Source organism: Eschscholzia californica, unplaced genomic scaffold (assembly GCF_041429995.1).
Source record: "Eschscholzia californica isolate CP2 unplaced genomic scaffold, dmEscCali1.0.p SCAF_6, whole genome shotgun sequence".
NCBI lineage: Eukaryota > Viridiplantae > Streptophyta > Magnoliopsida > Ranunculales > Papaveraceae > Eschscholzia > Eschscholzia californica.
Window position 1 is genome coordinate 32,161,013 of NW_028238483.1, and position 24,504 is coordinate 32,185,516.

The 24,504-nt window shown below is 35.4% G+C and overlaps 3 protein-coding genes and 1 non-coding gene across 4 annotated transcripts; 2 read left to right on the forward strand and 2 right to left on the reverse strand.

The window, feature by feature from the left end:
* Nucleotides 1-3,208: 3,208 nt before the first annotated feature.
* LOC147533628 (protein SMALL AUXIN UP-REGULATED RNA 12-like) lies at nt 3,209-4,277 on the reverse strand. The gene has a single exon (XM_086650818.1). The coding sequence runs from the start codon at nt 3,858-3,860 to the stop codon at nt 3,540-3,542; it is 321 nt and encodes a 106-aa protein (XP_086506944.1). The 5' UTR covers nt 3,861-4,277; the 3' UTR covers nt 3,209-3,539.
* Nucleotides 4,278-16,765: 12,488 nt separating this feature from the next.
* On the reverse strand, nt 16,766-16,838 carry TRNAE-CUC (transfer RNA glutamic acid (anticodon CUC)). The gene has a single exon. It is a non-coding gene; the product is annotated as a tRNA-Glu (tRNA).
* Nucleotides 16,839-20,055: 3,217 nt separating this feature from the next.
* Nucleotides 20,056-20,649, forward strand: LOC147533630 (auxin-responsive protein SAUR21-like). Its single transcript, XM_086649220.1, has one exon. It carries the CDS (start codon nt 20,150-20,152, stop codon nt 20,435-20,437), a length of 288 nt encoding a protein of 95 aa, XP_086505346.1. The 5' UTR covers nt 20,056-20,149; the 3' UTR covers nt 20,438-20,649.
* A 2,999-nt stretch (nt 20,650-23,648) lies between these two features.
* On the forward strand, nt 23,649-24,285 carry LOC147533631 (auxin-induced protein 15A-like). Its single transcript, XM_086649219.1, has one exon. The coding sequence runs from the start codon at nt 23,785-23,787 to the stop codon at nt 24,097-24,099; it is 315 nt and encodes a 104-aa protein (XP_086505345.1). The 5' UTR covers nt 23,649-23,784; the 3' UTR covers nt 24,100-24,285.
* The last annotated feature ends 219 nt before the right edge of the window (nt 24,286-24,504 follow it).

The following is a 24,504-nucleotide window of genomic DNA, read 5'->3' on the forward strand; positions in this document are numbered from 1 at the left end:
TGTTATAGGATGGTGCGGACCAGCCTTCCGGGCTGCTAGTGATACTGTCCACTTTAGCACACCTGGGCCTCACGGTTATAAAAGGCCTCACTAGGGAAGGGTGCTTAACCTCTTAAGAGGAGCACCACACTACAATACTAAGAACTATTATGTTCAATATGGTAGATACATCATGAACAAATACATGAATTGAATAGGCCGCGATTTTGGGATATAAAGAAAAGTCTCCGGGTCATAAAGATTTTGGTTAACAAGATTTGATCTAGGGGCATCTTTATTTGGGTCCAAAAATTGAATTTGTTGTTGTTTGCCTCCTCGTCTTCATCTCCTCATGTTCTTCTCTCTTTTAGGTCCCCCTCTCACTGACTCTCTCTCTCTCTCTCTCTCTGCCTCTCTCTACCTCTCTCTCTCTGCCTCTCTCTACCTCTCTCTCTCTCTTTCTCTTTCTCTCTCTCTCTCTCTCTCTCTCTCTCTCTCTCTCTCCCTCCCCCCTCACACACACACAATTTCATTCACCGAAATCAAATTTCGAGGAAGGTTTATGGCGAAACTTTCGTCAAGAGTTTCGTGGTCGACCAACCACAAAGTCTGAAATCTTCCTTGAGGTCTAGGGTTTATGGAGAGAGATAGATCTATAAAGAGATTGGGACCTACAAAGAGAAAGACAGAGATTGAGCAAGAGAGATCAGCAATGAGAGAGAGTGAGATCTACAAACATAGAGAGTGCCATAGAGAGAGAGAGAGAGGGAGGGAGGGAGGGAGGGAGGGAGGGAGGGGGAGAGGGAGAGATAAAACAAGAGACAAATAGAAAGAGAGACAATGAAAGAAAGATAGAGAAAAAGAGTGAGGAAAAAAAGGATGGTTGGTGGTCGGAAATGGTGGTGGTCGGAAGTTGTGGTGGTGGAGGAGAGGTGAAGACGAAGATTAGGGGGCTCATAACAATCAAGTGAATTTTTTGACGAAAAAATAAATTTAGCCCCAAGTCAATCTTGATCCCTAAGTCTTTATTCCCCAAAAATTTAGGATGCCTCAAGGAATCCACCATTGAATAAGCTCGTCAACTACCGTCATCAAATACATCATGGGATCTAAAGACTATAAAAAAGACCCTACTTTGTTTATATCCTTTAACACAAGTCAATAAATGGCGGTTTCCACCTCTATCATGAATTTAATCTATGACCTTCGAGTTCTTAGAGTAGATGCACAACCAACTGCTATTCTTATATATATATTTTGACTAATAGCAGTTTTATATGCCCCTTTTTGGTTAAAAAGGCCACCCTTAAACCCCTTAAGCCCCTTTTTGGTTAAAAAGACCACCCTTAAACCCCTTAAGCCCCTTTTTGGTTAAGGGAAATGATAGAGTGACTTAGAAATTGGTACTTAGAGGGTGACATATTTCCTTATTTAGAAATAAAAGCGGTCCCCACCGTAGTCAAACTTTGAAAAAACCTTGTCTTTTAGTGATTCCACATCAGCTGGGCACTAAAATGCCCAAAAAATTTGGGCTCTCTAGCATCTCCCTTTGGTTAAAAAGACCACCCTTAAACCCCTTAATCGATCATTCTCATTGACCAAGCTTCGTTATAAGGGCCTTCTTTGTTTATGGTATAAAAATTTACTTTGAAGGTTTTTACACTCACTTTGAAAAATTAAACACAGAGAAAGAGAGAGAGAAAGCGTTTAATGCTCGTTCGAAGGGTGTGATTGGTGCGAGAGATTAGAGAGAAGGAAGGATAAAGAAATGAACAAAGAAGATGAATGAGAATATGAAGAAGAAGATGAAGGAGAAGGAAGGAAGTTGGGGTTTGGTTAAGTCAAGTTTTTCACTTAAAGGCGGATCTAACAGTGTCAACTTTACTATTCCCTCGAACTAAGCCCTTCTTTGGAGAGAGGCCCTTCTAACTAAAAACCGAAAAATGAGAGGTGGTTTTAAAGGGGAGGGTCCTATAACAAAAAAAGAACCTATAATACTTCCCTTTGAGGCTTTGACTAATAAGAAACTTTCTTTGGTAGCGTTTTAATAAATAAAATTTTTCAATCAAATTATAAAATATAAAGTAATCCATAAATAAAATATTTGGAGACTTACAATAGATAAAACTAAGAAAAAATGAGTGAAAAACCCAAAAATCTAGACCCTAATAAGAAAAAAACCCACTCAAAAATAATAATGTCAAAAAAACCCATTTTTTTAACATTTTTCAAAATGTTCACAACATATGTAATTATGTTGTTAACAAGGCAACATATTTTTTTCATAATTCCATTTTTACCCTTATATGTTGACAACATATATCATTGTGTTATTATAAAATGTTGACAATATCTATAATAATGTCCCGACTTATTATAAAATGTTGGCGTCATATATAATTATGTTCTTAACAACATATATAATGTATTAGTCAAAATATTATTTGTTCGTTAACGGATTTGTTAAATACAAAGGATAATATGCATAACATTTTAATTTTTGTAAAGGACAAATAAAAAATGCTTTAGTCTTTATATTTATGTCGAAAGCAAAACAGAAAATGCGAAAACCATTTATTTTTTCACAAGACAAATCGAAAAATGTTGTAGCCAAAATGTTTGTGTTTGTTTGTCTATGTAAAATGCAAAAGAAAAAAATGTGAAATATTTTGGCAAAACAATGTCTAAGCAAAAACGAATTTGTTCAAAAATTTACAAATTGTTGAGACAAATTAAGTTTTGTTCAGAAATTTACAAAATTGTCGAGAGCAAACCAAGAATTGTTCAGAAATGTTCAGAACGCTGATTTGGGCGGAAAATTTCATTTTGGAGGGTAAAATTGTATTTTTACCTACTGGGTTTTTTCCTCATTATTATTTAGTATTGGGCCTGATTCTCTTTAACTTCCCCATTTTGGGCCTTATAATTACCGGCCCTAAAACTAAAGGAGATGAAAAATGTTAGTATGCTAAGAATTTCACTGGCTGGAAAATTTAGGCTTTCCAACACCATTGCTTGCAAGTAAATATTTTGTCACTTATGAAAGAGAATCTCAAGTGATACTATGAGAGTTGGAGTATTTTCTTGAGTTTTACGTCGTATCAGATAAAGATGCTCTAAGATTCCAACTACAGCCTTGGATCAATTGATTTTTTTTCTTCATATACGTATCTATGAGAGTTGAGGGTCAGAGAGAAATTTAACAGACAGCTAGGGAGAGAAAGAAAGATCAGCACAAAATTAACATTGATTTACTTAAACCATGAACACTTTCCTCAGTCTCTTACAGGGCACACACAAGCACCACAAACTGTAAGAAAAATCTCTCATGAATCTAACTAGATAATTAAGAATATACAAATCTTCATGTCTGCTTCATAAATCCAAAGCCATTACAACATAAAAATAACCCTAATAAAGGGTTAAAAAAAAGAGAAGAAGAAAAATGATCAAGAAGGAGAATTATTGAATCAATTGATGAAGTTCAACTTAATCTTCATATTTACCAACTTCCTTCTCCAAACAAATCAAATGTGGGTAAGTCATCATTAACATCATCATCATCTGAGAAGCATTGAAGCTAGAGATCGGAAAGCGACTTCTTCGCAAGGAATCGTAAGACCCATATCGTGATCGAATCCAAATTCTTCTTCAGCTCTTTGAAGTAAAATTTGAAATTCAGGGTGAGTTAAGAAGGAAATTGGAACAATAAATCTACTTCTATTTTCTCCAACATAGACAGCAAAATGACCTTTGGGTACATCAACAGGAAGACCACCTTCAGAATCATACCCTTGTTTCTTACCAAAACTTGAACATCTCTTAAGAATTTGCTTAAGGACTGCTGTTTGAGGTAGTTTGTTTGATTTCCTGATTGCCATTATTGTTTTAGTTTTAATTGGTTTATGAAAGATAAAGAACTTGTGTGGTTCAAAGCAAGTTAGAAGAGAAAATAAGGAAGCTTAATTTGGGTATTGATAGGAAAGAGAGAGGTAGAGAGAGAGAGAGAGAAAATGTGCTTGTGTGTAAAGGATATTTGGGGGAGATGTGAGTGTGATGAGGAGGGAAAGAGTGGCATTGGGTATTTATGGATTGAGCTAGAGAGAGAAAGAGGAAGAGGTGGCTGAGGGTTAGAGAGAGAGAGAAAGAGATTGAAACAGAGAGAGAAACAGAGTCATGTGGGTGTGTGGGGGCATAAAACAGACCATGGTTGTTTTGGGGTCTATGTATTTACAAGGACATGCTGGGAGCCAACCCTATTGGATTTAATCTCTCTTGTTGCACCTCCTAATAGCATCATGGCCCCTCTCTCACTCTCTAATTTTCAGGTTGGTGTGAACAAATATTGTTTATTTTCATTCCTTCTTTCTTTGATCCTTTACTCTCTCTATTCTTGTCTTGACTCTTTATAATTCAATTACTTGCAGAAAGAAAAACTTTGAATTTCTTTTTGGCTCTCATTATCATAGTTGCTAAGTGACTATCATCTAGGATTTGAATATATGAATTTCAAGTTTCCAAACACCTGTCCAGTTTGGTCCCCTTAGATGGAAAACATAGACCTAATTTTCTGGTTTGCTTCATATTTTAATGGTTAGATGAAGTATTGATTGTTTCTTTGGTTCAAATTGGAAGACTATAAACCCAAAATTTCTTATAATGGTATATCTTATTCTTCATTTATTTGTTCTCCTTGGGATTGGTTAATTTTGGGTTCTATTGTCACATTGGATTTGTTAGTATTAATGGTGTCTGATGCATTCTTCAACTTCCCATTCACCACAAAAACATGTGCAATTTGGTTTCTTTCTACTAACCCTTTCACACTTCAAGAGAAAATGTCTATCTTATTTTAGTGTATTTTCTTGTTTTTATTTTGCAAGGTGTACTATTTTTTTTTTTTTAGCAAATTGCTATGTATACTTATTTCTATGCAAATATTTATCGTTCTCAATGTATTTCTCGGATTTTGCCTTATTGTACATTATATGCATTATTTTCGCTGTTAAGTACAAAGATTTTCGACAAAACTTTTCTTGCAAACCCTTATTCAATGAGTTAGATTCTATAGGCTCTAAATTGTGTAATTACCAGTGATTTATGGATCAATACCGCCCGTGGGGGTTAAAATTTTTTTTAGAATCGAACACTGAGAAAATGTTAAGTGGAAGTGGCAATGTGCCAATGTCCTTTGTTAATACAGTTATTTGTCTCTCTTCACTATAATGTAGGTACTGTAGTGTACAGTACCATGGTTTTTTATTGCCTTTGATTGTTGTGTTGTTGATTCAGTCTTGTTGGGGCCACAAATGGACCTATACCTGATAGTTCATCTTAACATTGCAGATCACCCATGTGTTATCTATAAGACCCTTTGCAGGTTTGACCCCAAGGTTCCCAAACAAGTGATCCTCTCTAGTCTTTTGCCTTTAATGTTCATAGATAGTTTAGTTACAATAAGGGTTATTTTTCAAATAACTCCAAACTTTGTGACCAGGTTCCTGCCTAGTCTCCTACTTAATCAAAAATATCTAGATGACCCACTTGTTCAGTTATCGTTATGACTCCGTTAACTAGTCATCACTTCTCTCTCCTCCATTTCATCTCCTCTCTCTGTCACCTCATCTTCTCGCCACCTCATCGTCTTCACCGACGGAGGTCGCCAGCCATACAATTTTCCGGCCGGCGACCTTCAAACATAAAAAAGAAATTCTCTCTCTAAAAACCTCACCTCACTCTCTCTCGATCTGGTGAACCAGATCTAGGGGGTCTGCGAACAGACCATTTGAAGGTCTTTTCGCAGACCTTCAATGGTTTGTTCGCAGACCCTTCACCAAATCTAGAGAGAGGTAAGGTTTCAAAAAAAAGCTTTTTTCTTTAGAGAGGAGATGATTTTTTTTTTGTTTTATGTTTGAATGTCGCCGCCCAGAAAAATTGGTCTGCCGGCGATCTTCGCCAGTGAAGACGATGATGTGGGCGAGAAGATGAGGTGGCAGAGAGAGGAGATAAAATACAGGAGAAAGAAGTGCAGACTAGTTAACGGAGTTATAACGGTGACTAAAAAGGAAGGGTATCTGGATATTTTTGATAAAATAGGGGATAAGCAGGAAGCTAGTCACAAAGTTGGGGGCTATTTGAGAAATAACTCTTACAATAATATCAACAACTTAGGGACTTGTAATCTTAAACCACTTGAAGCACTTTATGTAGACATGCATGAGATTATGAGATAATTTAGAGGTAGAAATATTAGTTGAGGTCTCGCACATACAAAGACCTAAGCCTGTCAATAGCTATTCGAATATTCGACATCCGATTCGTATCCGTATTCGAATTTAAAAAATCCGAATTTTCAGATGTCGACTACGGATTCAGATATTCCTTATTGGTAATCTGCTTATCAGATATCGGATACAGATACACCAATATCCCATCCGATAAATATTTGTATCCGATAAGTGAAAATATATATATATATATATATATATATATATATATATATATAAATTTTATTAATAATAATATACAAAATGTATGGTTGAGATTTATTATGTAGATCTAATGGTTAAAAATTAACTTTAACGTAAAATTAAAATTTTGATTTTGTTTCAGATATCAGATAGTATCCGATATCCGTTAATATTATCGGAGTCGGATACGGATATATAGTATCTGTTGTATAATTATCGGATATCGAATACGGATATGCTTATATCCGATAAACTACCGTTTGCAGGCCTATAAAGAGCTAAAACGAACTATTGTTTTATGTTATTATGTTTAGTTTGGACGTGTTCCTGTTGTGAGAAAGTGTTTCTGAAAGATATTTATTTTTTTTTGTTTGTATTTTCCTTTTATCTATTCTTTCCCTTTCGATTTTTAATATAAATATTGCATCTTCATCAGTAAAAAGTCAAAGGTTGTGTTTGATATCACCTATGTCCATGGAAATAAAACAATTTTCGTGGAAATAGGTATTTCCATCGTTCGGTACGAAGTATAATTCTATGACTTTAATTCCATAGAGAACCTATTTCCATGAAATAACCCACTTTTAATTCCTTACTCCTCATCGGAATTAGTTTCCGTGAAAAGTCAAAAATCAAAATAAAAATATTTTAATATATTCAAATACTTGAAACCTAATATTTATCTTCATATATGTTCAAAATGACATTTTTACCCAAACATTTACCACAACGCACTTTTACTAATACATTGGGCAAATGACATTTTTGACTTTCTCAAGAAATGACATGTTTACCAAGTCGTCAAAATGACATTTTGACTTTATGTAGTCAAAATTAAATTTTTATCGTTATGTTGTCAAAATGACATTCTTAGCCTCGTATAATACTAAAATGACATTTTTACCTTTTGTGGTTTGAATGACATTTTTACATTTATCTTGTAAAAATAGTTTGTCTACACTTTTATACTAAAATGACATTTTTACCTTTTTATATTAATAAAGTCTCTATTGATTCAAACTTTGTCAAAGTTACATTTTTATCTTGTTTTATTAACAATTTGACATTCTCATTCTTAAGTTAGCAAAGTGACACAAATATAAATAATTTTGACAACATAAGGATAAAAATATAATTTTGACAACATAAAAAGTAAAAATGTAATTTGGACAACATGAAGGTGAAAATGTAATTTTAACAACATAAAGGTAGAAATGTCATTTTGACTACATAAAGAGTAAATAAAAGTTCTTAATTGAATATTATATTCGTACAAGTTAGTTGGCAACTAAATAACAAAGTTTGTAATTCTACAGAATAATAAATGACAACCAAACAAAATAACTCTTATTTCCAAGGAATAAATTTCGTTGAAGACTTTCATTAAAAATCTTTTATTTTCATGAAATTATTTTCCTAATATCAAATACAACCAAATATTTTTTCTCAAGCTAGACTATAGCAACAAATTTAAATGAAGCGTAAAACTAAATGGAATAACGTGTCATATTTGAGAAGGTGTTGGGGTGGAACAAATAAAAACAATCTAGGGTGAAAACATCCATTTATCTATTGATAGATATGCATCTCAAATGTGTGGTTATCTTTATTTTATGAAATCATGTCAGATGACTATTGACTAGACAAGGTTTTGTAAGTACTAGCTTCTACATTCTCTTGTATAGTTTAAACATCAAATTGGATATTCTAGCTAGTTTAATAATTAAACTTTGATCTATCACCTTCATACTACCCGGCAAGCTTACCTTTATTAGTTCCCCACTTCATCTTCTTAATAATTCCTTTCATCAAAAAAAAAAATCTTCTTAATAATTCATATCTCTTAATTAAATTGCTTTATATGCATGGCTAAGCTCAAATTTAATAAATCTGAATTGATTCCAATATGGATAATGACCTTAATTTTGGGATGTGGGATCCACAATTTAACCAAAGGGTATATATTGCATAGTACTTGTCATTAATAATTGAATATATTAGATGACTACTCTAAGATTGGAATTGATTTAACTCTAGTCTATCCCGAGTAATGATATACTAAGGCCAGCGCTTTGGGAAAAGCTAAATAGTTTTCGGGGTGTAAAATTTTAAAGAGAATATGTAAAATTTTAGAAATTTTTCGGGGAAATAAATTTTAAAGGGAAATAAAAAAAAAACACTCCACCTCACCTCACACTCTCTCTCACCACCTCACCTCTCTCTCACCACCTCACCTCTCTCTCTTCTCCGACAAGATCGCCGGCCGGAAAATATTCCGGCCGGCGACCATTATAAAAAAATTTCACTCTCTTTCCATCCTCTCACTCTCTAACAAATTTTTTTTTCCTTCTCTCTCTCTCTCTAAAACAAATCTAGAGAGAGAGAAGATCTGTTGAAGGTCCCGAACAGGACCTTCAACAGATCGGTTGAAGGTCCGTTCGGGACCTTCATCAGATATGTTGAAGGTCCCGAACGGACCTTCAACGGATCTGTTGAAGGTCTTGTTCGGGACCTTCAACAGATCTCTCTGTAGATTTGTTCTAGAGAGAGAGAAGAAAAAAAAATTTGTTAGAGAGAGAGAGAGAGGAGGGAAAGAGGGTGAATTTTTTTTTATTTTTTTAATGGTCGCCGGCCGGAAAATTTTCCGGCCGGCGACCTGTCGGAGAAGAGAGAGAGTGGTGGGGTGAGAGAAGATGAGGTGGAGAAAGAGAAGTGAGGTGGAGAGCGAGGGAGCTGAGGTGGAGAAGCTATTTTGCTTTCCCCTAAATAAAATTGTCAAACAAAATTGACCAATTTTTGACCAAGTTTTCACACCCCGGAAACTATTTTGCTTTCCCCAAAACGTTGGCCTATACTAATTATATAGTTTGGAATTGATTTAACTCTAGTCTATCCCGAGTAATGTTATACTAATTATATAGTTTCATCTACATACATTTTTTTCTTTTTTCAGACGTCGAAGTGATATTAAAATAGACCATAAGGATTTTATCACCCATATTGTTTAGTTACTGTTAAATTATTTGTGATTGTATCACTCTAATTTGTGAGAATAGTCCCACATGGGAGAATGGGTAACTAGCAACCAAGAATATAAAGTATAGGTCCTCTCCACTCATTGCCAATTGGTTTTGAGTTGGATGGCCACAAACTTAACATGGTATCAGAGCTAGGCCCACACGTGATAGGCTTAAAAGCCACGCGTGCTCCACGTCACCCGTAAAGAAAAAAACACACGTGTTAGGCTCAAAGAACGCCACACGTGAGGGGGCGTGTGAGAATAGTCCCACACGGGAGAATGGGTAACTAGCAACCAAGAATATAAAGTATAGGTCCTCTCTACTCATTGCCAATTGGTTTTGAGTTGGATGGCCACAAACTTAACATAATTGTTTTGCTAGTAGAGGTACTTGTGTGTTATCAAGGGGTAGAATTGTTTTATACGAGTCACCAACCTGATTTGTTTTCTTTAGATCGATCACTTGAGTATTGTTCATAGGTTAACATATGGTTGCTCAATTGGTTGGTAGTGTTGATATAAACTCTAAAATCTTGAAGGTTACAAGTTTAATTCTCAGAGAATAATTATTGAATATTACGTCATAGGTCTAACACTTGGTTGCGCAAGTAGTTGTTATACTAAGAAAATTAAATTATGTGTTAAAGTAAACATAGTGAAGAGAAGATTCAAAATATAGATTAAACATGTAAATTGTTTAGTAGGCTCTTACAAAAACAAATTGCTAGAAATGCGACCCAAACGTATGTGGTTTTCACTAAATCAACATGGTTATCCACTAAGCTACTACTTTTATACATAATATGTGCTACATGTAGACCTCCTTGTTCAATCAATGTGTTAATAAGAAAATAGAAAAAAAAAAGGCTCTTCCGATGGGGGAGTGGGGGTTTGTATAGCGCACGACTTGGCCCCCGCGCCCCCCATCACAAGTCTCTGGTAAAATAAAGGTATCTAAAGAAGACACTCTAGTTCTAGAGTGTTATCTTCATATGTCTTTAATTGTCAAATTCATCCATCTTAAAATTTAAACCAACAAAAATCTAATCGTTGTACATATTTTCAAAATAACTAAATATTACTTTACAAAATTATATCTATCTGCATTGGAGGCATAAAAAAGTGAAAAATCTCTATTTTACCACATATGAATGATAATTTTAATCGAGTCATAAACACATAAAACTAAAATTTTGTCTTTGAGTTTTGCAGTCGAGATGCTCTTAGATCCATTACCTTACTTTCCTCAAAATACAAAATAATGTTGTTACAACATTACATGACATGGGTACATCATGAACATATTACATCATGAATTTAGATAAACTCAATATAACTACCATCTCAAAGACATATTGAGTCCTAAATGCCATATAGAAACCTTTAAGACCATCCTATGGGACATCATAATCCACTTAATCCTAAATCATCTTATTTTCTAGCAAACTCAAATAAATAGTAGATTTCGACTTCCATATATGTGATCGAACTTAGACACCTCCAGTATGTAGAGTGGGTGTTCACTAAGCCAAATGGTGGAAATTAACTCAAATGGTGGTGGGGTAACTAAGTTAACTCTAATATGTGAAAAAGTTAACTCTAATATTTGAAAGTTTGAAGTCATTAACTCGAGATCAAGGACTGCAGTTTGACTTCAAATTCTCCAACTAGTTAGTAGATGAGAAAGTTATGATACTCCAACATAGATATGTAATAGTGAGGTTGTACTGTACTTACATTTATTGATGAAGAGGAGTACAATATTAGAGAGAAGAGAGAGAAAAGGGAGGCAAGGAGGGGACTCCAATGTGGTCCTAATTAAATTCGAATGGAAGTAAGAATTCATTTGAAGGTGAGGTTGAGAACACTGGTGGTATCTATTTCTCCATCTAGCCTGGCTCTGATGAACAAAAGTCATTTCCCATGTTCTAAGGCTTAGACATTACTAGTGAAAAAGTGAGGCAGTAAATGCTTTCTCTCTCTCTCTCTCTCTCTCTCTCTCTCTCTCTCTCTCTCTCTCTCTCTCTCTCAAATCTCAAGTTATAACTACTTTTTGTACCACCCTTTCTTAGTCAATCATAAACAGTACAATTAAGAGGAATTTAAAAAAAAAATACTACTATTACAATTTGTAGTCCAACTCAACATAGGGACCTTCAAAGAGAAGAAGAAAAAAAAACAACATAGAGATCTTTCATTTTTTTTTCTATTCTATCTCATCTGGCATCAATCACATTTAAACTCTAGAGACACACATGTTATTACTCAATGTTAGATTGAGGCCTATTTGTTATATGAATACGAAAATACATGATCATTTTGCCATTGATTTGGACATGCCTTCTGGATTTAATGGAAATTTAGTCCAAACTCTTTGTTTTGTTTTGTGTTGTTGAAAAATGATTAATCAACTATTTGAAGCTTCAATTTCCTAGGTACATTTTTAGTTTGCAATGATTTGCAACAACTTTACAGCACCCTTCGATAACTTTGCAACATTTTTCAAAAAAATATTGAGTTTTTAACCAAACAAAATACAAATTTCTGGAATTTTATACAAAAAAATTGGAGTTTTAACTAAAAAGTGAAAACTTGTCTTTTTATCTGAAAAGTTAACATCCCATTCTTCGTGAGAAATACTTTTATTGGTTGAAAAATTAATATGGCAAAACATTATGTAATATACTACATATATATGTTGGGTTCTGATAGAGTTGTTAATGTGACGCCTCAAACCTTAGTAGTTATTGATATTGTCTTCACTTTTACCACCTCACAGGTACAAGATTTTGTTCTTAGTGAATGTTCCAAGGTCCACCCAAAAAATCTCAGTATTTATTAAGTTTGAGCATAAACCTACAACCCATGCAAACTCTAGACACTATAGCATAAGACTATCACAGTTAATTTGGATATCACTTGGGAGTTCCAAAATTTTCAGTCTCTCGTCAAATCAAGAAAAATCTTTACTCTTGTGCAAAATCACATGAGAATAAGGCCTACATTGATCTCCAAATTGGGGAATTAGATTTGTTGGTCTATAAGAAATTATAAGATTGGTCCCATCACTCAATTAGCACAAAGAGATCAAGAGAGCAGTACATGGTTTGATAGCTAGTTTTCAAATGGACAGTGACCTTCATCTTTCTCCACCACAAGAAAGCCATGTTACCCTTGCCCCCTCCTCTTCCTCCTTCTATCACTCCTCACCAATGGCATACTCATTTTTACACCCACCTTACACTGTTCGACCACAATGACACTTATGTTTAGTTTCAATTTTTTCTTTCCAAGGACAAGGCTGAGTGGTTGTTTTAAATGTGACATATGGTAATTCAAAATGAACTGAATGTAAAGTTTCATGCTTGGCGTTGACCAATCTGTCAGATGTTGATTTCGATGTACCAATTCATTGACTCTGTCAAATGTTGATTTCGATGTACCAATTCAATGAGTTGACTCTGTCAGATGTTGATTTCAATGTACCAATTCAACGAGTTGACTCAGCAAATCACTTAACCTAGTTGTTAGTGTAATTGATTATTACTTTGATTCAACATGTAAATCAAACCGAAAACACTTTCTCCCAAACTAGTAGGAAAAAAAAACTAAGGAAAATAATAATTTCATATTCCTAATCAAAAGTGTTCTTTATTTATAATAGATGATTCAATAATCTCACTTAGGAGTGGGATTTTGGCCCGGAAACCCGGAACCCGCCCACGACCGTCCGAGTCCGAAGGATCCGTGACCGTCCGATGTCCGAATCGGTTCGTACCCGCCCGACCGAAAGATCTTAAGCGGACGGACGCGGGCATAGGTCCTTACCCGGTGGTCCGATCGAGTCCGCCCGCTTATATCTTCCGCCCGACCGAACCCGCTCACATCCGTCAGTTTATCCTACCCGTTATACCCGCCCGTCTATATGATTGATTTTAAGCCTTTAGATTTGTAGAGTTAGCTACAACCATTAGATTTCAAGAGTAAAAATAAATAACCCTAGAAATCACTTTTCTTAATTTTGTCTTCGTCGTTCTACTTCTCTAGTCTCTATCTCCTCCAAAATCTCAGTATCTCATCAATAACCCGAGAATCCACAATAAACCGGTCGTAATCCATGAGAAGAAGCATAGAAACCGATCATAATCCATGAGAAATCTCAATGCTTATCTTGCGATTTTGAATTCATTTACTTTTTAGAATTGTAAAGTGGGAGTTTTAGAAAGTTGTCTTTAGCGACTAAACATCTAAATTTCGAATAAAAGTTTCTTTATTTGTTCATTAGTGACCGGTGTCCGTCCGACCGATACCCGGTTTGCCCGACTATCAAAACGGTCACGGACGGGCACTTTGTTGGAGAAAAATCCGAAATGTCCGCCCGTTTTGTCCGCATGTCCGAGTGGACACTTAGGTTTCGTGTCCGTTCCGCCCGGACCGGTTGAGTTAGTGTCCGTTTCCTGCCCGTCCGGACCGATTCCCACCCCTAATCTCACTATCAAACTTAAGATTGGAAAGAGAGATTACATATTTAAAATCAATACACTTGTTAATTAGAAATATCAAAATGACTTTGTAAACAAACAAAGGGTTGATTTCGTTTTGGCCCCCAATTTGTGTCCAACTCACCATTTTGGCTCCCAAGGGTCAAATTTTTTACGAAATTATTCTCGGAGGCCAAAATGGGATTATTCCTGAAAAAAAAAAGGTTATAGGCATAAAAGTCACATCACCTCTTTCTTTCTCCTCCACTTCACCTTATCTCTCCTCCATCACACCACCTCCTCTCCATTTCACCTTTCTTCTCCCGCGAATGGTCGCCGGCCGTACTAAAAATTCCGGCCTGCCATCTTTAACCTTAAAACTAAAATAAAAAATTCTCCATCCTTTCTCCCTCTTCTTCTTCTTCTTCTTCTTCTTCTTCTTCCTTTCTCTCTCTTCTTCTTTCTTTCTCTATCCTCCTTTCTCTTCGCTCTTCCTCCTTTCTCTATCTTCTTCCTCGTTTCTCTCTTTTCATTTCCCTTAATCTCTCTGTTTCTCTAAGTTCCCCTTCGTCGGCGAAATCTCTGCGAAGGGGACAAGGTCGTCCGAAGGGTTTCTAGATCCGAAACCCTTCGTGTATGGGGGTTTCTGGCCTGGAAACCCTTTATTCATGAAGGGCTTCCAGATCTGGAAGCCCTTCGTGAAGACGAAGGATTTTCCATCTGGAAACCCTTCTGTCGACGCTGTTCCCCTTCGCCGGGATCTCTGCCATCGAAGGGGAACTTAGAGAGATAGAGATTGAGGGAAAAGAAGAGAGAAGAAAGGAGGAAGAAGAAAGATAAAGGAAGAAGAAAAAGAAGAAGAAGAAGAAGAGAGAGAAAGCAACTTATTTTTTTGTTACAAATGGCTGACCAGGATTTTTTATTCCGGTCGACGACCATTCGTCAGAGAAGAAAGGTGAGGTGGAAATGAGGTGGTGTGATGGAGGAGAGATAAGGTGAAGTGGAGGAGAAAGAAAGAGGTGATGTGGCTTTTATGCCTTAACCTTTTTTCAGGAATAATTCCATTTTGACCCTCGAAGATAATTTCGTAAAAAATTTGGTCCTTGGGGACTAAATTGGACTGCCGGACACCTATGGGGTCAAAATGGTGAGTTGGTCACAAATTGGAGGCCAAAACAGAATTAACCCACAAATAAATGAAAAAGAAGTAAAAATCAAAAGATTAGAAAAAGATATGTTAACCGAGATAAGGAAATCCTCTTTTCTAAAGCCTTTTATAGTACCATACAGTTACTGACGCTTTTCTTCCAGGATAAAATCAACCTTTCGAAAAGATGATACATCAAATCAGAAGCCGAACTTGTAAATACATGAACCTTTGTTTTTATGCGAATAGATCAAACTTACTTGTGAAATTCCTTGAAAACTCTCTTAACGTCCTCTTATACTTTATAAGATGAACTTCTAATAATGCTTGATGTTTTGGAAAGTAGAATTAAAGTTGGAGTTGATTTGGGTCTTATTTATAAAAATCAAATATACAAATGTTTTAGGGAAAGATCTGTGCACATAAGGACACATCTGACGACCATTGGGCGAGTAAAGATGACGATTCATGAGATGGAACTGTCGGTTGCGATCTGGGTCCTCAGATCTTCAAAAATGGGCGAAAAGAACAAAAACCCATAGATATGGCTCAGACCCAAAATGCATCTGAAGGTTAAAATCAAAGGAGTTTCACACTTTCACACGCAGTTTGATGACTCATTAAATTTAACAACCATTAGGATTATATCATTTGAGCATGACCTGAGCGGCCGGATGTGGGTGTTTACTTGTGGCAAAACAACCTCAATCTAAATTAGGGGTGTACACGAGCCGAGCTCTTAACGAGCTGCTCGAGCTCGGCTCGACTATTGCTCGTGCTCGGCTCGAATATTAAGGAGCACGAGCTTAACACGAGCCCAATATCATGCTCGTTTATGTAAACGAGCTGAGCTTGATTATTCTTTAATGTATCACGAGCTACTCGTGAACAACTCGTTTAACATATTCTTATAATATTGTAGTACATAATTACTTATTAGTATTCAAATTTGTACATGAAATATCAACCAATAAAAAATTATCGGAATATGAATCAATAATCATTATTATTGTATGTGACGAATGATTATTGAAATATTTTGATAATTTAGGAAGTTTTAATTTGAAGTATTTTGATAAACGAGTTTGAAAGAATGCGAGTTCGAACTCTTTCAAACTTAAACGAACCGAGCTTGAACAATTACTCGAACGAGCTCGAGCTCGACAGTCAAATACACGAACCGAGCTTGAACATCTTACTACTCGGCTCGGCTCGACTCGAATACACCCCTAATCTAAATGACCCATCTTGCATCTGAGTCTATATTTTAACCAAAAAAATTTTAAATGAGAACATCAAATTTATGTAGAATTGAATTTGAGTGGATTTTATTTCCAAACTTAAGAGTCCGAGGAGAAGGACTCGATGCCATATTTATTTCCTGAGTTTGAATATTTGAACAATTCAACCCATCCAAAATCAACCATGGTTCCAACATCTCTTACCCCACTTTGAAAATTAGATTAGTGATGTAATGTTAGGATGATTTTATCAAAGCATAGATATAACCTAGAAAAAGTTAAATCAAATTAGGAGTGCTTTTCAGACCCAAATGGGGATTGTGACGATTTGAGAGTTTTATAGTATGTTCATGAATTAAATTTTAAAATTAATATCACCAAATCAAATTTATATATTTGCAAAAAAAATAAAAAATAAAAAAATTATATTCCGTTGACGGGACTTGAACCCGGGTCTCTCGGGTGAGAGCCGAGTATCCTGACCAACTAGACTACAACGGATTCGTTGAGGTTGGATTGATGTTAAGGACCACAAACTATAGTAAAATGAAGCAAAAATCCTCTCCATATCAAACATAACACCAAAAACCCTAAACACATTTTATTTTTTAAATGACCTAATTTTTCGTTTTCATTCATCTTCAGACACCCTCACATATACCATATGTACGCCCAACTGTTATATATGCATGTATTTTGAACAACAACGATATTTGCACTTGATCGAATGGTAGTTTAACGAATCAGTTCATCTTCAAACATCGTTTCTTTTCATAATCAAATAAATATGTTAATGTTCAACAAAAAAATAAAAATAAAATAAAAATGTTAATAGTTAAGTTGGACTAAAACCCTGGTTTATGAGGCCCACCCCATTTCACTATTGAACTGCAAACTGCTTGACTGCTTAGATAAATGGATTGGTTCACACAATATATAATGATTTAAATTGTAGGCCCCAAAATATGGTACACAATAGACATGGTGCAAACCAACTATCTACCATTAGACTACTATTCTTTCATTCTCTAAGTCACTAAAATTAGAAAAGATGATGAATGGATAATGGGGTCCAAAGTATTTGACCAAACATTTGACTTCATGTCTCCACAATGTTTTGAATTTCATCCAATATATATCAAACCTCTATTATTTTTAGACCTAATCCTAAGAAGATAAACAAACAAGATAAGACAAGACATTCCAATTATGTTTATGCTTTTGACTCTGAAAAAAAAAAAAAAGTATTTGAACATGAACCCCTCTTTATTCTTCAGATTGATTTATGAATTTTCATATCAAGTAGGAGACAGAGAGATTTTCAACAATAAAAAAGAGGTGGAAAGAAAGATAGAGGGAGTAGGGCTTTATGTTTAACTAGTTTAATGTAATTTCAATGATACATATGTACTACGATCAAGTTCTTATTGTGAAAATTAGAGCTCTGACACGATGATAATAAATGAAAAGCAAAGGTAATTTTACCGATAAGATGTACAAGTATTTATAGATTTTTATAATGGTAGAAATTTGCATAATTAGAAATTCTGAAATGATAAACCAAATTACAAAGATTGAAAATAATAATCCTACTTACCAGATATTTCTAATTAAATTAAAAGACAAAATGTATGATGTCCATTTTCTTATGATGGAAGGTTCTCTTTGCTATAGGCACCTCCTATTTGACATCTATATAATCATTCAGCTCAACATAGATTTTCATGTAACTGAGCTATCCAAAAAAGTACTAACTTGAAACAAGAACAATTAGACTATAGGGTCAAGATGATTAGTAAGATAAACAAAACATCTAAAAGTTAGACGACAAATTAGGTCATTACGTTTAGAGTCTCAAAGTGAAAAGGTCTAGAGGGAATAACTCATAAATTGATCCCAACATCATGCTCTCGCTATCAATATAATATAAACTTCATCTCATTGTAGGAGAGCTAGATTTTTATATTCTCGATCTTTGATAGTACATTATGTGTTATCAAGGACTGGCCTTACAGTAGATCCGCCACTGATATATAAAACAGCGATTTTAATTAGTTATCGGCTTATCGGGGTCAAGACAATGACCTCACAGGCACATGGTGTGGGTCACTCTAGAGTTGGTGAGTGAATGATAATATGTGTTCTACAGAGAGAGAGAGAGAAGGATGAATACTGTTTGTTATATGGGATTGAAATGAAGTGGAATATAAGGTTGGCCAAAATGACCCAAATGAGATTGATACAGTTACTAACTATTTGCAAAAAAATGACCTAAAATAGTACCAAGTTCAATGTATAAACCTCAAAAACCCTAAAGAAACACATGAATCTCTTTCTTGTAATAAAGAATTGAGGAACCCATCATCCAATCAAATGTCTAAAAAAGAGAACATGTCTTTATTAACATAAAAAGAAGTATAAATCAATTGGCTAAAATGTTAGAAAAATAGTGGGCAAAAACAAAAATATATCTAAACCTATATGTGGTGGGTTCCACCCCATTTGGTCTGTTTTCCCAACTTGTAGGGGTGGCAATGGGTACCCGTTTACCCGAGAACCGAACCGACCCCGAGTCTTAATGGGTAGGTACTGGGTATAGGTTTTAGATCCATTAAGGAAATCGGGTCTTAAATGGGTATACCCGAAAGGACCCGACTAGGAGGCGGATCCTTATCGGGTATATCCGCCGGGTACCCGACGGGTAATGGGTACCCGAGATAATACGAAAAAATACCCTAGATTATATAGTATTCTTGTACGTCAGGGTTTTTCTCACCAAGTTACCAACTCACCAAGTTATGAAATTTCTCAAATCCTCTTTTCCTTGGTTGAAAACTAATTTATAAAACACAAAAGTGAGCGAGTTAATATAACATAAAGGTTCATTTCTTTTTTCTTGATTCCCCTAATCTCTAATCTCTTATACTCATCAACTATTGTACCCGAGATATTTGCTTATTTAAGGATCTATGTCGTTTATGATATTTATTTTCACTAGATTCATGCAAATTCTTCTACTTTAAGAAATATTTGATGTACTTTTGTGAATACCCAATGGGTACCCGATACCCGATGGGTACCCGAGAATTTTAAAGGTTCCGGTTCTGGATCCTTTGATTGAGGTACCGGTACCGGAACCGTCAAGAACCGAAACCGTTACGATTTATAGGTTCCGGTTCTGGATAGTTAAATACCCGAACCGGAACCGACCCGTTGACACCCCTACCAACTTGACTGCCCCATGTCCCTTTCTTTTAGTCTAGCTCCAACTTCAAACCTCTTCAAATTCGAAAGGAATTGATTTGAGTCGTACACTTCGACTAATCTACTACTCTATATAAAAATTAATTGGTTCTCAATAGTCCCTCAAATTCGAAATGGATGCCCTTATTAGTTTTATGAAGAAAACTATTATAACATATTGTATGTGCATACTTGCCGACATTGCCACGCTTATGATCTAAATTTTTTGTAATTAATTGATTAAGTTTTTCGAAATAGGCAAATGCATGGATCAAAATAAGCAAGCTAGGGCTCAATAGAAATGTTAAGGAAAACCTTACACGGTTGTTTAGCTTGGAATAAGGCCTAACCTTAATCTAGTGAAACCAATTATTCATTTTCACATTCCATGCAAAAATAGAAAATGAAGGATAAGGACCCTTTCTCTCACTATACATCTAGGTCTCTCTCACTCTTCTTTATATATATATATATAGAAGCACACAAGAGAATCCTCCAAGTTTTTTTGTAGCTAGAACAAAAGATAATAGTTTGATAGCTTGAGCTTTTTTAGTACTCAACAACAAACAATGGGTATGAAATTGCCTCATATGGTTCTCAATGCCAAGCAAGTAATTAGGAGAAGAATGGTTCCAAGTTTGAACCAAGTAAATGTACCCAAAGGGCATTTTGCGGTTTATGTTGGAGAGAAGGGCCAAAAGAAGCGATTCGTAGTACCAATATCGTACTTGAACCATCCTCTGTTCCAAGATTTGTTACGACGAGCAGAGGAAGAATTTGGGTTCGATCACCCAAATGGTGGCCTTACAATTCCATGTAAAGAAGATGACTTCATCAAACTCACTTCTCAGTTCTAAATAGCTTTATACCTTGTGGAAGAACCCGAAGAAATGGAAGTTTTAGTTGATTTTGGTTCCGATCTTTATTCAAGGTGTAATCGGTTCAAAATTGGTTTAACTAATCCTCATTTTTTTGTTCCAATTTTTGTAAATGAATGTGGGGGAGATTCTCAAATGAATCTATCTATGTGTACAAAATCGTATTTTGATAATTCATATTCTTGTTTTAACTAGTTTCTACTATATTTGGTTCATTGTGCAATCAAATTTAAACAACTATGGTAAATTAAAATGTAGGACTTTCATGAACCCAGTACCGAATTAAATTGGTTCTGGTTCTTTGTCTTCGGTTCCTTTATGGTTAACCACTAATGTGCTAAACTATCATGACCACTTTCCTCATCTGCAGAAGAATGTAAAGAAAGCAACGACTCGTGATATTTTTATTCTATGCCCAAGCTTGTTACGCAACTTGACTATTTATAGGTCATTGACAACGATAGATAAATAATACTATTAGTAATGTGTGTGGCTTCTAAGAGTTTGGGAATATTAACATATAGGGTTTATAACTTTTTGAATTACATTTTCAACCATTAGAAAAAGAAAGCGAAAGGTGTAATTTTTGTTAGCTAGGTACTTGTAATTCTCAAATGGCCGGACATAATTAACCATATCCAAGTATTTGTCTAAATTCACCAACTTTGAAGTGTAAGGAATTCTCATTACATTTCTAGTTTAAGAGATAAGTTGGAATTATAATTTTAGGGTGACCATCGATTGATGAAGGCCGAATTTGTCTTTTTCTCTGTTGGAGTTAGAATTTAGCATCAGAAACGAAAAGAATGAGAGACTTTCACCACGGCCCAAGCATTGCTCCCAAGAGCGACCTGAAACATGTAATTAGCAAGTTAACTACTTATCAGATAAATAGTTTTTGTATCGAAGCCGAATGGGACATATATTTGAAGTGCATGTTATGGACACACGATAAATATATCCTCATAATGCATGTGTTTAGGCATGGCTACATTTATACCTATTGAAAGGTCTGTCATTGTTTGCTATTGTCTAGTTTTAATTTTGGGCCTTATAGTGAGTTTAGAGAGAGTTATAGAAATATAGGCGCCTTCCATTTTGGCTAAGAGACCCATTAAACCCAAGAAGGCTTCTCTCTGTTGGGAAATTCTATTGGCCCTCCTTTTACACGCGAGAAATTCAATATACACTTACCAATTCTATTGGCCCTTCTTTTAGATAAAAAAAAGATATTACTACAAGAACTCAAACATTCTTTTCGTATATTAGTGTTTGAAGTCTTTTTGGGTTACCTTATCAATAGAGTCATTCTTAACCTTTTGCATTATGTGCTTGGATACTTAAAAGAGTTAAACCTGTAGATATGATGACTGCTGGGGCACATTTGGATTGTAAGTCACTGAAACTCTAACCAGGGTTTTGGCGAATTACCTCGGGTAGAAATACAAACAACATCGGTAAAGGAGAGAAACTAGGGAATGAAGCAGGTTTAGAACAACTATTCTAATTCCAAACTTCAACACTGTTTAACAAAACAATACATGGATTCCAGCCCGGCCTGGTCTCCATGTAGTTCCGCCAATGAGCACATCCACCCGGTGTAAGTTGCCAAAAGCCTTCTTACCTACGAACACCACCGGTAGCATCTCGTACACATTGTTAGGGCATCCACGGGTAAGGAGGTTACGGACGGATGTGAACACCTATGGCACTAGTTCAGCCTGGTAGGTGTCCTTACTAATGGTGTAAAGAGAAACATATCTTGGCCCTAACCAACACCACCATTCACTGTGGCCGCCAACACCAACACCACCGTTTTCCCTGACCATCACTACCATTTCTGTAATAAAGAGAGAGAGAGGGGGGAGGGGGAGAGAATCCGTTTCAATGTGAGTGAGAAAGAGAACCCGAGAGAGATAGATCGATATACATGATTATTGGGCGGGTCATTTTCCACCATAAAGGGGGAAGAAGTACAATGTGTATAACATGTATATATGTCCACCACCCCATGGTGTAGTGGTTGGACACCCACTCCGCATACCGGAAGTCCAAGGTTCGATTCTATGAAAGTGAAAATATTCAATTCATGGTTTGCATACCGAAATTACAAAGCCACTAAGTTATGATGCACATTCTTGAGCTCTTCTCCATGCATGTCTACCGTAATATGTACACCATTTTCTTGTGCAACTCCAATCTGAGGAAGTTCGGATCATTTTTATCTCAAGAAAGAATACCTTTGCTAGAAACCAAATATTTTCTTTGTATCGAAGTGCAAAAGTTTTTTAGGGTTACTTCATCTATCAAGTCATGATAGACCTATAGACACATTATTTGCATTGTGTGCAATGAAAGTTACAAAAAATTGGCGTATAGATACATATGTCGATGATTTATGCTCTAATTTAGTTATAATGCATGTACTAGTTAGGCCCCTTATGTAAGAAAATCTCTGTTAGGGACTTAGGGTCCTTCTCATTTTTAATAGCTAATAAGTGAAAACCACCATGGCCAAGAGTTTGATCATATCTGTTCAATTAGCCTTGTCATGATTAAGCCAAATTTGAAATGAGAACACGAGAATGAAGTTGTTCAATTAGCCTTGTAATGATTAAGCCAAATTTGGAATGACATATGAGAATGAAGTTTCTTTCTCTTCCTATTTGAGTGATTACTCAATTCTATTTTTGTTTTTGTGTAAACAACCTCGATCGACCGAGGTGTTTAAATAGGCTCTTTTATGTACATTAGACCATAATAGGTTGGTCTGAATGAGATAAATAATAATTCCATATTGGTCAGGTACAAGTATTTATAACAGGTTTCGATCTTATAGTTTCTCTATTTCTCAGATAAGTGTAGGCCCAAGAACTCATGTCATCCTCACATGTTCCTGTTTTTCTTCGTCTCCTCAGTACGGTGGTAGTCGTCACCCTGGAAGTTTCAGTTTTCAAAAGGATATGACATCATATATGTTAAGTGTTAATGTAATGTATACACTAACACTTAACAATATACACCACTTGTGCTCCATATCATATATATGAGAGCAAGAGAGATTTATGTTAAGTTATATGACACAGCCATGTGATAATTGAAGAAGTAGGTCCCTTATCTCATTGAATTCTTGCTTTATATCAAACTGAAAGCCCATTGGAAAGGAAAGATCAACTAACAAGAACTCACTCATACTCTATAGATATATAGAAGCTTGAGTCATCAATCATCTACCCTCAACTCATTATCTTCACCTTCATCCTCCTAAGCTTTCAGCTTTTGTTCCAAATTCTAACCAAACCAATTTTACTTATCTATTCATTTTAATGGGTATCCGTTTACGTTCGTTGGTTCATCAATCCAAGCAGATTACTAAACTACAATCTCTTCTTACTAAACCTCAATTACCTTCATTATTATCTACATTAGATGTTCCTAAAGGTCATTGTGCAGTTTATGTTGGAGAAGCCGAGAAGAAGAGGTTCGTCGTTCCAGTATCTTATTTGAACCATCCTTCATTTCAAGACTTATTAAGTTATGCTGAAGAAGAGTTCGGTTTCGATCATCCAATGGGAGGTCTAACCATTCCATGTAAAGAAGCCGCCTTTTTAGATCTCACTTCTCGATTGAATTCTTCATAATAATGGAAGAAAATGGAGAAAGATGATACATAGTTTTTATCAAGTAGGAAATTTTGTTTAGTAAAGGGTTGTTTTCTCATCCCATGTAAAATAATTTCTTTGTTTAAATGATTGTGAAGAGTTAACAGAAATGACTCTCCAATTGATAGTATCAATTAATAATACAAACTTTGTGATTTCTATCCATATTTCCATTTTATTCGAACTCCTTGTACTACTTCTAATTTTTTCGTGCTTCCTAACCACTCGGTTCATATAAACAAGAACCCTATATCACTTTTATGTTGTATTAGTCTGGGAGAGCTTCATTATTGTGTAAGGCCCTAAATAATCAAACAAATGTAGTACTGTTAGATAAGAGAATGGTCCCACATGAGAAAATTAAAGTACGAAGACGAACTTTAT

Coding starts and splice junctions, on each gene's coding strand:
- LOC147533628 (XM_086650818.1), bottom strand. CDS start 3,860: ATGGCAATCAGGAAATCAAACAAACTACCTCAAACAGCAGTCCTTAAG.
- LOC147533630 (XM_086649220.1), top strand. CDS start 20,150: ATGGGTATGAAATTGCCTCATATGGTTCTCAATGCCAAGCAAGTAATT.
- LOC147533631 (XM_086649219.1), top strand. CDS start 23,785: ATGGGTATCCGTTTACGTTCGTTGGTTCATCAATCCAAGCAGATTACT.